The sequence below is a fragment of the Stegodyphus dumicola genome, chromosome 1 (genome assembly GCF_044657685.1).
Source record: "Stegodyphus dumicola isolate Sdum_Otavi_A_Nest chromosome 1, ASM4465768v1".
NCBI lineage: Eukaryota > Metazoa > Arthropoda > Arachnida > Araneae > Eresidae > Stegodyphus > Stegodyphus dumicola.
In genome coordinates this window covers 111394942-111410543 of record NC_140768.1, presented here as the reverse complement: position 1 = coordinate 111410543, position 15602 = coordinate 111394942, and the positions used below count along the sequence as shown (strand labels likewise).

At 29.7% G+C, this 15602-nt stretch overlaps 1 protein-coding gene across 13 annotated transcripts in view; it reads right to left on the bottom strand.

Annotated features, from left to right (window-relative positions):
• Positions 1-15602, bottom strand: part of LOC118191118 (serine/threonine-protein kinase tousled-like 2) — a 558371-nt gene that overhangs the window by 19325 nt on the left and 523444 nt on the right. For all 13 annotated transcript variants that reach the window (XM_085819358.1, XM_085819342.1, XM_085819346.1 and 10 more), the window contains 7 exons: positions 13120-13201; positions 11275-11366; positions 8821-8910; positions 8536-8705; positions 4838-4964; positions 3588-3699; positions 992-1099 (listed from right to left, as the gene is read on the bottom strand). In XM_085819358.1, the coding sequence (XP_085675484.1) occupies positions 992-1099; positions 3588-3699; positions 4838-4964; positions 8536-8705; positions 8821-8910; positions 11275-11366; positions 13120-13201 (781 nt within the window). The remainder of the gene's footprint in view (positions 1-991; positions 1100-3587; positions 3700-4837; positions 4965-8535; positions 8706-8820; positions 8911-11274; positions 11367-13119; positions 13202-15602) is intronic.

Genomic DNA, 15602 nt, shown 5'->3' with positions numbered 1-15602 from the left:
TATATCTGGTGGGACTGCTGTGGTATTATTTGCAAAGAGAATTGGAAAAAGGTAAAACCCTTGAAAGTATAAGATGTACAGCGAGATGCTAGTCCGTATTGACACTTCTGTCAAGAAAAACATCGAACTGAGTTCCGGCACAAAAAAGTAATGTTCCATCAAGAAAATGCAAGACCACATATGTCTGCATTCACCAGCTGGACTCTATACAGACTCGAATGGGATCTTTTGCCACACCCACAATAGAGCCCCCGACATCACTCCTTCCGACTTCTACCTTTTTTACATCTGCAGCTACATCTAGCTGGTGCTATCTTCTATTCTCTACAGTACATCCGAAATGAGGCTGATCTGTTTTTGAACTCACCGCCAAGTTACTGGGCTGAAGGCTTTGATAAACTACCAAAATGTTGGCATAAATTCATAGATTTGGGTGGTGATTACTAACTGCACTAAAGGTAGTGTTTTTATGTTTTTTCCCCCTCCTAACTTTATTAAGAACGTTTTTTTGGCGGAAAATTTTCGTTACAACCAGATATTTATTGCCAGCGTTCTGGGAGTAACAACAAACTTAATTTTTTCTTACTCACAGAATGCAATATATGAAACATGTTTCAATAGATTTTTTTGAGCTGCAAATTCTGAAAATTATGCCAATTTTTTTATTGTGTGGAATTTCATATTTCAAATGTGACTAAAATATATTTAAAGATATTATTGGCTTTCAAAGAGTCAATACTTCCCAAAATAACTGCAATGGATAAATAACGCCCCATACTGCTTCAATACAGAGTGAGGCAGAAACAACAAAAAATGAAAATAGGATTGCAGAAAATGATAAGTTACAAAATGTGTATTCCACAATGTGTGCAGCTGAAATGTTAAACATAAAAATAAATCTAAGGAGTAATCACACAACACACCATTAAAATACACAACAAGGATCTTTAAATTTTCAAAATTAAGTATTGTAATGTTACAGACAACATACCTTGGCCTCAATACTAACTACAGGTTTGGCGGGAAATTCCACTTCTGTTGCTTTTAGGATGGTATTTTCTTCTAATATGGTTGCTTGTGACTGATTGTGACCAAATGGCTGAAACGGGGTAAAACAAAGCAACTTAATTTTTAAATACATTTATCCTTACAAATGAGAGACGCATTTTCTATATACAGCAGTTATACACTATTACACTACAAAATCCTGAGATCTGGAATCGTTTGGACTCCAGCAATTCCAGCTTTTAGAACTTTCTGGATCTGGGATCATCAAATTAAATCTAGTAACAGGAAATGTAGTAAGAGGAATCTAGTAAGTCTAGCAAGAGGACAACATCCACTTATTGTTCAGGACAAAGAGAAAAATGCTAACCCCTAACAGGGCAGTGCCACAGCTGGTGTAGTTGCACACGGGAAGCACTGGGCAGTAGAATTTAGAGGAGGTAATTTTTTTTTTTTAATCTACGGAAGCAATAGGCGATAGAATTTAGGACCTGCAGAGATTGCATCAGGTGGCAAAGTGTGTCGGCTCTGCCTCCTCCAACACGCAGCCTTGGGTTTAAAATACGGTTCTGGTCAACATCAATCAATATACTGTAATTGGCTACAACTTCCAAGTCAGCAGATGTTTGAAAGTGACATACCTGAGTCTCATTTAGTCAGGAGAAAAATCATGGTTCTGGCACGCCTGCTTCCTTTTGTTGAGTATTATATTCTCCATTCCTGTATATTGTACGTGGAGAATGATTTTTATTATTATCATTGGCTCTTAGTTCGGATATTAGATCATTCCAGACAGTGGATTTCTGCATTTCAGACTTTGTACTGTGTAGATTAAACAAACCTTCTGTAAACCATTTAGATATTTTTCCCTATTCATAAATTTTTAACAACTTATTAAGTCCAATCTGATCTATAAACATCACTTAATACTTTTACACAGCCACAAGAACTGATATTCAGGTAAAATATGAAGTAATATATATGCATGATATTTTCATACAAATTATGATTAATCTAAAAAATCTAAAGATACATTTCTCAAAATCTTGTTTATTTACGTGAATAAACAAGGTAGTTAATATGATCCTCCTCCATTAAGCTGTAAGATTAAGTAAATAGATAGAATTGCTTTAAAATTCTAAAAATAAATGAATTTCGAAAAAGAGGTGTGTAACAGACACAAGCTTAAATTACCTTTATGACATCAGTTAACAAACTGCTATGAAAAATAATAATATGCAAAGTACATATAAGCAGTAAATAAATTAGTTTTTTTAAACTGGAAGGACCATTATAAACATAAAAATTTCTTTATAGTTAATAGTGCAACTGCAGCATTTTAAACATGTAAGCACCCGCCCCTCCAAATTTTTCTCTTAGTTCTTTACTTTTTATTAAATCACAAACAACTTGGTACCAAAAACTGCATTTCCGAAGCATCTATATTTTTAGTCCAGAAATATACGGTGATTTCTTTAAATATGAATTTCATCATCAATATTTATCAACTATTCCTATCACTTTATAGAGACATTAGGTTATTTTGAAGCATGGACATGAAAAATGAACAATGCCCTTGACAGGACTCGAACTCACTGACCTCTCAAAAACTCGCCGAGGGTGCTGGTCACTACACCACGAAGGCCTACTAAAGAAGGCGAGAGAAATACCTTATATACTCCCCATTTTAAAGGGTGACTGGGAATTAGGGAACCCAGTCACCAAATCCTGGTGGTGGAGAATCATCATCACCCACCCTTTTAGTTTGGGCGCCACTGTAGAGACTATTAGGTTATTTCGAAGCAGGAGACATGAAAATTAGCAATGCTCTCACCGGGACTTGAACCACAGACCTCTCGAATATGTGCCAAGTGTGCTGACCACTACAACACAAAGGCATGCTACGTAGGTGGGAGAAATACCCTATAACTTTAAAAACAAATATGTTTTTTAATATTATAACTAGCTGCTTACATAGCCAGATGCCTAAATTAGTTTATATAAAAAAAAGAAACACATAATTTCAATGTATCCAACTAGTGTAATTTTATGTTCAGCTAGTAATTAATAATAATAAAAACTGCATTCATTTAGATATTATCAAAATTTGGGCTTTGAGGTGTACATGTGTAGATGAAGGAGGTGCTCAAAATTTGGTGGCTCTAGGTGCTGCCATTTTTCCATAATACAAGGAAAGTACATATCTATATATACTTCATACTTAATAACAGAGATAATGGCATTTTATTATACCTAAAACTTTTCCAAATACTTTTATTTTCTTCCTAGATAGGTGGTTGGATTAGGCTACAGTAATACTTATTTCCCATATGAATGTCATGAAATGTATATTAATAAAAATCAATAATTTCCCCAACATGTTAAACTAATAATGTTAAACAACTTGATGAATAGTAGTTGATGAACAACTTGATGAACAAATATTAGTTGTACAAAGAGAACTGCAAAGTAAATGCACAGTTCAATTCATTTATATTAAAAACTGAGCTTTAATATCATTATACTAAATTCAAAAATATAAAACTAAAAGAAATTATACAATGAAAAAAATTAACACTTACTTTTTTCCCATAGAGGCACTGGTAAAATATAACACCTACACTCCAGACATCAACTTTAGAAGATATTTTAGGTGGAGTTTTACCTACAACAAAACACTCAGGAGGAAGATACCTGGAAATTTTAATAGAGATAAGTAAAAACTATATTTAGTAGCTTTTTTCAAGCCAAAGCAAAAATTAAAATCTAAAATAAAAGAGTTATGCTCCACACTCAAGTAATATAAACGGGAAATTGTTACTGAATTTTAATTAAAAATTTGTAAATATTTAAAAGTTTTTTAAATGTCTATTTCAAAGTACACTGCATTTTAAATTTACTCACTAAATCAATTAGAGCATCATAAAATTTTTATTATATATAGAAATAATTTGCACAAAAACACTTTGATTTAGACAAAAGTTAGAGAGAAACTGAGAGAAAGAGCAGTTAGAAAATTATTTGGTGAATCAGGAAATATCTATACCAATTGGCATATATTTCATAAACATTTATAAATAACAGATAAAACAGCTGTATGAATATACTATGAAAAAAAATTATTACATAATATATAAGATGATCAAATATTTCTGACTTTCCTACAAATTTCCATGGTGACATATAACACATGCAAAGAAATTTTTTCATTTCTATATTCAAACGTAGTTTCTCAACACTAACTATGATCATTTTAATCGATTCCTCTTAAAATTTCAGTAAGGAAATGCTTTTAAAAACTTATAGTAATAGACACATGATTCAACTACAGTGAATTATCTCTATCAAATGATAGCTTTTGTTAATAAAGTCTGAAGAGAAAGACAGTGGATGTTAACATTCTTTGTACATTATGCAATTAGCTCATTTTGATTTCCATGAATCAATGATTCCATCAATATGTGATTAGATATTTATTTTTCACTTTTTTATATTGATATATATATATATCCTCATTTTGATTTCCATAAATTAATGATTCCATCAATATGAGATTAAGACATTCATTTTGCATTTTTTATTAATATATATATAAACTTGAGTCCTTATTTGCATATATGTCTTTCTGTATCTGTTTACTTGCATTCACTATGAAGCACTGAACAAAAACTTATACAAATGTATTATTTACATTTGCATATCAAGATTACAGGTTGTGTATAAAGATTTACAAGATTACAGGTACCCTCTTCCCAAAGAAAAGAGTTCCGAAATCATCAGTTATTGTCAGAAAGGTCTTTTTCATTACAAATCCCTGAAAATGTATACTAACCAATATGTTCCAGCACCTTGAGAAGTAAGATCCATACCCACTTCAGGACTATAATTTTCATCATCCATAATTTTACTTAAACCAAAATCTGTGATTTTTATCTCACCACTACCTAATAGGATATTTCCTAAAAATAAATAAGGGAGAGATTTAAAAAAGTAATTAACAAATAAATGTGCCAAAAAGACATTATTTCATTTTTTTAAATAATAACAAGAGAATAATTACATTTTTGCTTTAGAAATACAAAGACATAACAAACATATCCAGCAGCATATGCCAAAAATTACTGACCAAAACAATTTTTACTGACTTGGATGTTAAAAAATAGAATATTTTCTACTGTATACCTATATAATACTTTTTATTATATATGTATGCATTATTTTTACTAAATACCTATGCAACATTTTTTACCAGAAAAAAAAAAAAAAAAAAAGAGAGAATGATAAAAATTATTGAAGCTGTGTTGATTAGTATAATAGAATTTTATTTGTTTACTTTTAACTAAATATTTCTAAAAAGTAAATATAAATATTGCTTCCACAAACAGATAAACTGTTTCATATAATTAGAAATTATGTTAATAAAACTTAAAATTAAGTAAAATGTGGATTTTACAAATACCTTAGACTGAAATGAAATATAGTACAGAACATGGTACAGAACTTGAGTGAAACAAAATACTAATTATTCTTGCAATCAAAAACATTTTACTTTAATTCAGTGCAATACATAATATTGCATAGAATTTAAATGAAACAAAATACTATTAATAATAAACTGAAAGGAATAGTAACAACTTAAAAAGGCAAATACAAAGAGTGTTTACACATTTTTAGAATGATTAATTAATGTTTAAAAATTAAATGATTATCTGATAGCCATTTCTTTCTGGACTATGAGTCTATGCCATGATTTCCGTGACAGAAGAGCTTTTTGTAACATTTCCAGGAATACTGATTTCCTTTCTTCATCTTTCATTTACTGTGAAATTCATTTACTGTTCATTTACTGTGAAACTTAGAAAGAGCTTACACTTAGAGTTACACTTAGAAAGAGCTCTTTTCAAGTGACCAAAGGCTCATCAAATCCATGGGTAAAACATCAAGGGATTTCGCAGGAATGACGTTGAAAAGGAATATATGCAGTACTGTATCAATCTTCATTTTTTCAAGGAAATGCAGTGGACTGTTGCATTGCCTCGATGAAGTTTCACTCTTTGAAAGTCATTGGGATATAGGAATAGAATTTCTTCTGTAAATGCCAGACATATTTTCTCTTGATAGTATATTGGGTTGATTTTAGCATCTTTTTTTTACTCTTCTTATTTTTAAATTTCCCTTGTAAACGAATTCTGTGACAATCTTCGGATTAATGGAACATTTTTTCCTCTTTTTGATTTTCGTTGCAGTCATTTATGTAAACCCATGCTTCATTAAGGGTCACAATGTTACTTACACTTATGTTCTACTAAATAATTTTCACACAGTGTTCTACAAATTGCTCTGCTTTGAGCCACATGCCTTGGCAAAAGCTGATGAAGAATATATTTTCTAGCAATTTTAAACTGCAAATTTTGGTTTATTATTTTATTTATTGTTGCTACAGATGTATTTGAAGCAATTTAGTTCTGCATCAGCACATTTTCTCATTACCAATGATTTAACTTTAGACACATTACATATATTTTTGCATACTAATTTGGGGTCTTATTTTTCCATGGAGATGTAATAATTTACAGTTTTTCCCTCCCTTTCCAATTATGTTGTTTATTTTGCATTTAGAATTTTAATACCATACATTTCAAAACATTTTTTTATTTTGAAATAGGAATATTTCTCTTCTATGCCTAGAGTTACCATACTAGAAAATCCAGAACACTTTCAAATAATAAACTACTGCCAGAAATTTTTATTCCAAAACATTTTCTCCTTCTTTTTTTTTTTTTTTAATTCTTTGTCAAATTTGTTCTAAAAATGTGTGAACATCCTCTGTATTTTGCACAACACGTTACCATTACTTTTGACACGATATTGTCATTTCAAACAAAAAATTCATTGATTAAAAACCAAAAACAACATAAAATATTAATATATTTTCTTAATTTTATGCTTAGAGTTACCATATAAGAGAAAATTATCCAGAATGTTTAAAAAAAATTATTTCACTATTAAAAAAGACGTATGATTTGTAAGTTATGTACCACTTCACAACAAGCAAAACTATGTATAGATGAAAAAGAAAAGAAAGTGATAAAGGAAACAGATCAACAAAATATTGAAATGCAGATTCTGTATTTTCTGCAGCAGATTCTCCATGAAGGTGTTAACTATCCCACTTAAATTACAATTATGATTGAAAATACCTCCACACAAGTAAAGACATTTGTGGGTTTCATAATCTTTTTTTTCTACATATTTATAAATTTTCTGCCTTAGATTTCATACCATTTATTAAAAAAAAAACTTTTTTCAATCCAAGGCATAATCATACATCTAGAGAACTGTCTGGGCCAATTGTAGATATCTAGTCTTATTTATATCATATGGTATTTGATACAATTTGACTGTTATTCCTAAAGCAAAGGTATGGACTTAATTCCTATAGTGGTATGTGTATGAAATATTGATCTATTCCTTAAAGTGCACCCTAGGTGACTGGTGCATTAAGCCAAAGAATATTTATTGTTAAGAAGGAAAAACTTGTCCACAGGAGTGGCTCCTTCCCAATGTAGAGGGAAACAGCTGTGCAGGCACGAAAAATCTGTCGCCAGAGCGCCAAAGTTCAAAGGTCACGTTTATCAAGAGTACATAAAATGAATATTGTTTTAAATGTTTTAAATTTCTTTAAACTTTAAACAAAAATTAAATATTTTTGGTGCAAATAAATTAATTAATGGATTAGTTACTTTGAGCATAAAAAAGTGTGAAAATCCAAGTCTAAATTATCACAAAAAGTCAAAGAAGAAACGTTTTGTCAAAAAACGTTTCTTCTTAACACATGTTCTTCAGTTCCTTCCTCACATCACGGAAGGGAAAATTCTCACTGCCAGGTTCCATCGCCAAATCCCTTGGCGAATTTTCCCTCCGCTTTCCAGGGGCGTAATAGCAAACTAGTTTACGTCTATGGAACCTTTCCTTTTTTACATAGATGTTCTTTGATTAGGCCATTTCCTGACAAATGCCTGCCAACAAGGAAACATTACGAAGACGGGAATTCTTTTTTGAAAAATTTATACAACATGCAAATGAGTCATCAGGATACAGCATATTTTGTTAAAAACACAAACATTTACAGCTTACAGAAGGGTTTTGAAGTATTTGTTTAGCTTATTTCAAATAATCCAAAAATCATACATTCTGAAAATTTTAAGCTTTTAATTATAACAGGAGGCAATAATTTACATAATAAAAGGTCAATAAATAAATAAAATTTCATTTAAATAGAAAGCAGCATACACAAAAATTTAAAGAATTTACAAATTCCTAAAATAATACTTTTTTGTTATTTTATTTTGTTATGTAATTAGGTTTGTACTACTAAACATAAGTATAGTAATTTTACAAAACACAGCATATTTTAATGCACTCATTATACACCTACAATAAGTGTATTTTTATAGACTTAGATTTTAAATGAAGAAATCTTAAAAATAACAGTACAAGGACCACAATTTTGTACATATATTAAAGTACCTGGTTTGAGATCATAGTGAATAATTGGAGGTTTAATTTCATTCAGGTACTTAAGAGCATGAACAACTTGCATTATAATACAGCGAGCTTCTCTTTCAGGAATATTTTTATGTTGCTTGAGGTAGAAATCTAAATCATGGCCATCACAGTATTCTAAAACTGTACAGAACCTAAAGTAAAGAAAATGACGTTCTTTAATAAATAAAAGCTATTCAGTGCTAAACTGAATACAAATTTCTTACTTAATAAACTAATTACAAAAGGCATTATGAAAAGCATACTTACGAATTTGCATCTATTTCAAAAACATCATACAGTCTTACAACACGGGGATGATCTAGTGACTTGTGAATATTATATTCTCGAAGTGCATGCCTGGAGGGAGGAAACACCAGAAGTTAAGCTAAAAAACTTGTTAGATATTAAGTAGCACAAACCAGTTCCTTATAAAACATAAAATTCAGTTCATCACTTGCTTCATAACATAAAATATGAATTTCAGATATGCAGTTACATTATATAGTATTCTCAGAATTCTATGCTATCTTACTACTAAATTTTTTTTTTTACGCAATCTATCTTACTATTACAAAATAATGCATACACAGTGCATGTACAAAATTCTGGGACAATTTTTTAAACAACTTTTTACAAATCTGCAATATCTCAATTTACTTTTCTTAAAATACTGTCTGCTTATAAATAGAATGTGGTTTAGTGTTTGTTTTGATCTAATGAACATCAACTGTCATGGACTGAAAAAAAGGAGCAAAGAATAGCAATACTTATTTATTAATAAAACAGGAATTAATACTAATTTTTTCAAACAAACTGTGACTGCACATGAAGCTAGGTGCTTATGATTCACAGATAAAATGGTAATCATCTGGAGAAGGTTTATCAAGGGCATAGAAACTTCAGTTTCAAAACTCTTGAGTAGATAAAACTGGCAACCCCCCTTTTTTTAAAGGAAAAGGAATAATTCACAAGAAATTCGTTTCTGAGTGCCAGACAGTGATCCCCATATTTTAAAAAGATGTAACAAACAAATATCTGAAAATAATTCCGTGAAAAAGTTTAAAAGAGCTTAACCAAATAACTGGTATCTGCAAAATAATGAGTCTAGTTTAAAAAAGCTCAACCAAATAACTGGTATCTGCAAAATAATGTGCCATCACATAGTTCCACTCACATCAAGCAATTTCTAACAAAGAACAATGTCGTAATTTTCACCCCACTCAATTTACAGACCACCTTCTAATCTCTAAAACCAAAGTCTTGCCTCAAGGGTCATTATTTTAATAGTGCTGAAGACATTCAGAAAACTATAGATAGACTTAAACAAGTATCCCAAAAGATGAGTTCTGCAAAGGAATCACCAAAGGAATCACGCACATAAATGCAACTGGTGTTGCACAGATGTACAAGGATTGTACATTGAAGGCTAGTAAGCAAGAATGTAATTTTCTTCAAATTTTTATTTTGTACAAAATTAGTCCTGTAACTTTGCAGATGCAATATGTACACAATACTATGGATTAGAGATAATACAAAATATAATATTTCTAACACATGCTGAGTGATGTATACTTTTTAATCATTTAAAACTAGTTCTTATTTGTAAAGCAGTTTTGATATATTACTTTCTAAAGGACTTGTTTTCAGACAGAAATAGATTTGCTTATTTGAAAGAAATGCCCATTATGTTTAAAAATTTAGGAAATTGCATATTAACAGAAAAATATCTTTTGCTATCATTATTTAAAGAAAAAATGAAAGATGGAAGCCCTACTACAACAAAATTATTGGCATTAATCTGCCTGAGTTTAAAAGATATCGTACCCAGATTATAATGTTATAGTATCTAACATTCAAAATATCATTTAAAGATTTCCACCAATTTTATTCCATGCATCATAAAATATTTTCTCCCATAAATTTTAAAGCAACAAATTAATTACTTTTAATGATTTTGAGTGTAGAGGACTGTAATTTAGACAAAGATTTCAAACGAAATTTGAAGTACAAATGCATAACTATTCTTAAATATACAACGGAGTAAAAAACTAGAATTAAAAAAAAAAAAAAAAAAAAGATTTTTCAACTACTAAATCAGGCTTGTAGGAAGATCTGGTTGATTCTTGAAAAACCAAGCAATTAACAAAAACTAAGACTATGTAATAAAAATGGAATAAAATTTACAAAAAATATTCTTCACTAATATCCCAATGTCTTTTGAATCACAGCTTTCCATTATTTTTATGAGACCTATCTATTGTTTGTGAAAATTCTACAGTAACAAAGGCAAAGCTCAATTTTAAATAAAGTGATAATTCTTATAAAGATCTTATATGTTTAATGGAACTATGCCTGGATTTTAATTATATTTATTTAAAACTACACCTGGATAATATTATTCAGGTGTAGGATAATATATTATTATTATTATTAAAATACACCTGGATTATATTTAAACTACACCTGGATTTAATAAACACTCTTTCTACCAGATGAGAGAGAGGAAATGACAAAAAGTAAACAATATACATTCTTTAACACTGACTGATTTTCAAGAACATTTGCACATATAATATAATATCTTAATTAGTAAAAATTTCTACTATTACATGATTACTAATTGAATAAAAAAAAGATTTAAAAAATTACTGCACTAACAGCAATAATTAAAAAAAAAAAAAAAAAAAAAGATTATTTTAACAGATAGTGAAAATCACTAACTTGATATAGTTGGCTTTCTTGTCATCTTTCCAATCTTTATTTAACTGATGTACTTTACAAGCCACATACCTCTGTTCCTTAAGATCAAAAGCCTAGATTGAAAGAAAATTATAGATGAACAACAAAATATGAAGATTAAAAATATATATGGATCAAATAAAAAATTTAGACTGTAATTTTAGATTTATAAAGGAACTTTGTATGCAAGATATTTATGCAAGAAATGTATATGGTAGTCCAAATGTTTTATTTCTGATCTAAAATTTTAATTTTGAAAAAAAAAAAAAAAAAAAAAAATAAGTGATAATATTTATATACACAAAGAATAAATACATTATTAGATGAAAAAAATGCATGATATCACCCCCCACAAAGTCATTTGATGCAATTTCATAATGTGTTCAAAATGTCCTTTTAACAATTAAATCATGAATGGCTTTGCCCCACATTCAAGGGCATTTTACACAAACATACTTATGCTTTTAATAGCCACAGTAATGTTAGTTTTGATATTATTTTTTGCAAAAGAATTGTTTTTATACACCATTTCTTTCAGGCATCCACAAAGAATGACATATGATATTATTAGATCTGGTGATCTTGCAAGTTCTAAACCTGTAAAAATTTCAACTTTTCACCAAAAAACTTCCTACTCTGTGGCATATTTGCTGCATCCTGCTGAAATCAAAAATATACATTTATTTCTAGCAGCATAAAGAGACTGACTATGATCTTGTACCTATTTTCTATACAGTAAAAAAATATTCTGCCATATTTTCATTGATCAGAAACAGCATGCTATACACTTAACGTTTTTAAGTATAGTAAATTTTCAAAATAATAATAATAAAAAAAAAAGGATGTGAAATGACCATAATTAAGTAATCTGAGTATTCACATATTACAAATGCCTGTTTTATGTAGAACCCATTATGAAGATTATTCTTCCAAGAAGTTGAAAACTATCTGCAGAAATATAAGTGCATTTGCAAATCATGTTTTCAGTCTGGCAACTGAAATAAAATGCAAATGTAAAACTTTAGAGAGTACTCTGCATACTACAGTTTGATAGTTCCATCCACACAGAAAATTACTACAAACATTCAGTTGGTGAATGTATCCTTTCACATGGCATTTCTACATTTTTTACCATTGCTTACTTTGCTTGCAGTTGAAAAATTTTCCTTCCTGTTGCCCAAAAGTGGTTTACAAGCCCACTACAGTTCTTATGTTATGAGACCAGACCAACAACAGTTCTCTTGTTTGGTGATACAATATTTAGATTTGTTCTCAAAAGTTTTCTAACACTTTTGTGAGAATCATTGATCAAAACAATGCTCAATAGTCAACAAAAACTGGCTATGGATAAAGGCCTCTTATTCTCACTGCAACGACCATAGTTCATGACAATGATTATGGGATCAGCTGAAATAAGAAAACCTTATGGGTATTATGTCTTTTGCGGGTTCTTACAATGCGAATCATAAGATTTTTAGATTACAGTACTACTAGATATTATAAATTCATTTATTTATTCTAAATTGTTAATATCATATTTGAGTTAGGAAATATTGAATGAAGTAAAAATATAATCAAAAACAGCACAACCAAATAATTTTTGTTAATTAAGTTATATACAATTGTCTCAATTTTTTTTTCATTTTTTGTAATTACAGCCTATTGATTTAAATTTATTAAGTTGTAAATATAAATAATTTTATTATTACATATGAAAGTAGAGAGGGGAATATATCAAATATTTACATTTATATTATAAAATAAAATTTTAAAAAGTAACAAATGAATATGCAATACGCATCTTGCAAAAATATGCATTTTTATTACCTTATGCACTTCACTAAAGCCACCTTTTCCTAATAAAGTGAGCAAAAGGTACCTGTCATGTAGCACAGGATGGTTATTGAACCTGAAACATTAATGATGTTTAAATTAAAGACATGATACAACTAACATTTTAATTAATTTTGACAACAAATCTATGCCAATTTTTGAAGTAACAATAACTTTCGCATTATGCCTGATTGGTACACCTTCTTCAGCAAAAGAATACCATTTAAAATTATAACAAAAAAATTTTTCCTTGTTAATTAATAATGCAGAAATGTAGTTTTAGTGAGATAAATACAATTTCTCACAAAATCACATGCCTCACATATTGTTCAAACTGGAATGCATAAGTACAAAATGTGCATTCCATCAATATTAAATTTAAATGAACTAAAACACTATATTAATATTAAAAGTTTCCTCCTAAAAAGTACTATCACAAAATAATTTGAATCTTATATGCTGTTTGGATATCATGACTGGTTATACAGTCAAAAGTCGTTAATCCGGACTCGTCGGGACTTCGGCAATTCCGGATTATAGATCATCAGTTTAAATCTCGTAAGATGGCATGCAGAAATTCTAAAATTAAAAATATGAAACCGTAATTTATGAAATAAAGAACAATTATGATCTAAAGGGTATCAAAATTTACAAAAAAAAAAAAAAAAAAAAAAAAGCTTAATATTTATTTGTTTACTTTATTAAACATTTCTCTCAATGTAAGTTGTTTAAGTTGCTTCATTTTATGTGATAATACTTTCTCTTTAATTCTATAAAAAGACATAATTTCTTGTTCAGTTACAAAGTTCCGCTGTTCAAGTCCCGCTAATTGCTGTGCCGAGAATACCAACTAACTTGTCAATCGAAATTTTTTCGTTTTCACTAACCTCTCTGTCACATTCTTCATGTCTTTATCCATTTTTTGCAGCAATTCCACTTTTTGTTTGTTGGACATCGAAACATACTTTCGTTTGGTAGATCCTTTGGAAGTTCCAGCATCGGAAATTCTATTTGACATAATCGAAAGTTCAAGTTTACTTTTATAAAATTGCTCTTACAGTCTGCAAAAAATAATAAGCGGGATCCAATTCGAAGATTAAGGAACAACACAATCATTAACATTAACTGAAATAGATAATTAGATAATTTTAGCTTACACCGTCCGTTATACATTAAACGCGCAGGCGAAAACGTATTCTGCACTTGCGCACACGCATATGCGCAGTAGTCAAGGTCTTACGCGCACGTGTAAAACGCCTGTGCGCATGTGCCAACGCTGTGCATGCGCACAAAGTTTTTAGCTTTGAGGTCCGGATTATAGATCATTCCGGATTATGGGTGTCCGGATTAACGACTTTTGACTGTATTACTCATTTCAGCCTGTTTTAAGAGCTAGTATAAGATTTTCCTAAAATAACACAGTAAAGTTTGAGCAAACAATGAAATTTTACTTGCATAATATTTTTAAAAGTTAAACTAGTAATCTTAAACACTATGTAATCATGCTTCAGGGTTCGTACACATTTCTGCACATAGAAATTAAGTACTTTTAAGGGCCATTAATGAAAAATTTAAGGGCCTATGAGTAAATACGACATGATAAATTCAATTAAAAATATAATCTATGCCTGAATTTCTTTTCGTAATACCATCCTAAAAGTAAAACATATTCCTAAGTAGTATGCATTATTACTAACCATGAATTAATTAACATAATTGTTAATAAGTTTGAGAATAAAATAAACTTTATGCAATTTATCAAGTAGCATTAAATATTTTACACTTATAATAGCTGGACATATTTGAAAGAAGATAAGTGACATTTAAGTTTCCCTAACAGTTAGCTTTATGTTGATTTTTTTAATGTCTCATTTTGTCACATACTTGGTCAGTCTAGAGGTTTAGTAAATAGCAGGTAGATTTTATGTCAAACAGCATAGGTTAAAAAATGAGAAGTAAGATCATACATAATCTGCATGATTCATAACAAAAGACTGAATGCTTTCACCACTACTGCTTGTCTAGAGAGACCTGCTGATTAGAACAAACCTGAAAGGCCTGATGTAGGCACGGTTGGCAAGTGTTGAAAGTTAGTCAGGCTCTGTTTGATGCAGTTTGTGTACACTAACTGCATCAAACAGCTTCATGTAGAGTTCCAGGAGTTGTAACCCAGTTAATATACTTTAAGGTTCTAATAAGTCATTAAAGCACCAGAGGTGATAAGTTGCTTTGTATTATTTTAAGTTAGACACTAGATGCTCTTTGAATCTTATTCTTTATAAGTCTGCAACTTCTTATAAGTTTACAACTTATTCTTTATAAGTTTTACTTGAATTTTTACATTTTTGTGTTTTATCTTGTGATCACAATGAGTATTATTGAAAGGCAATAACTCACTTTAATATGTAGAGATAATTTTAAGGCTAAGCAGTTAGTTACAAATAACTAAATTATGTAGTTAGATAACCTTAGTCATT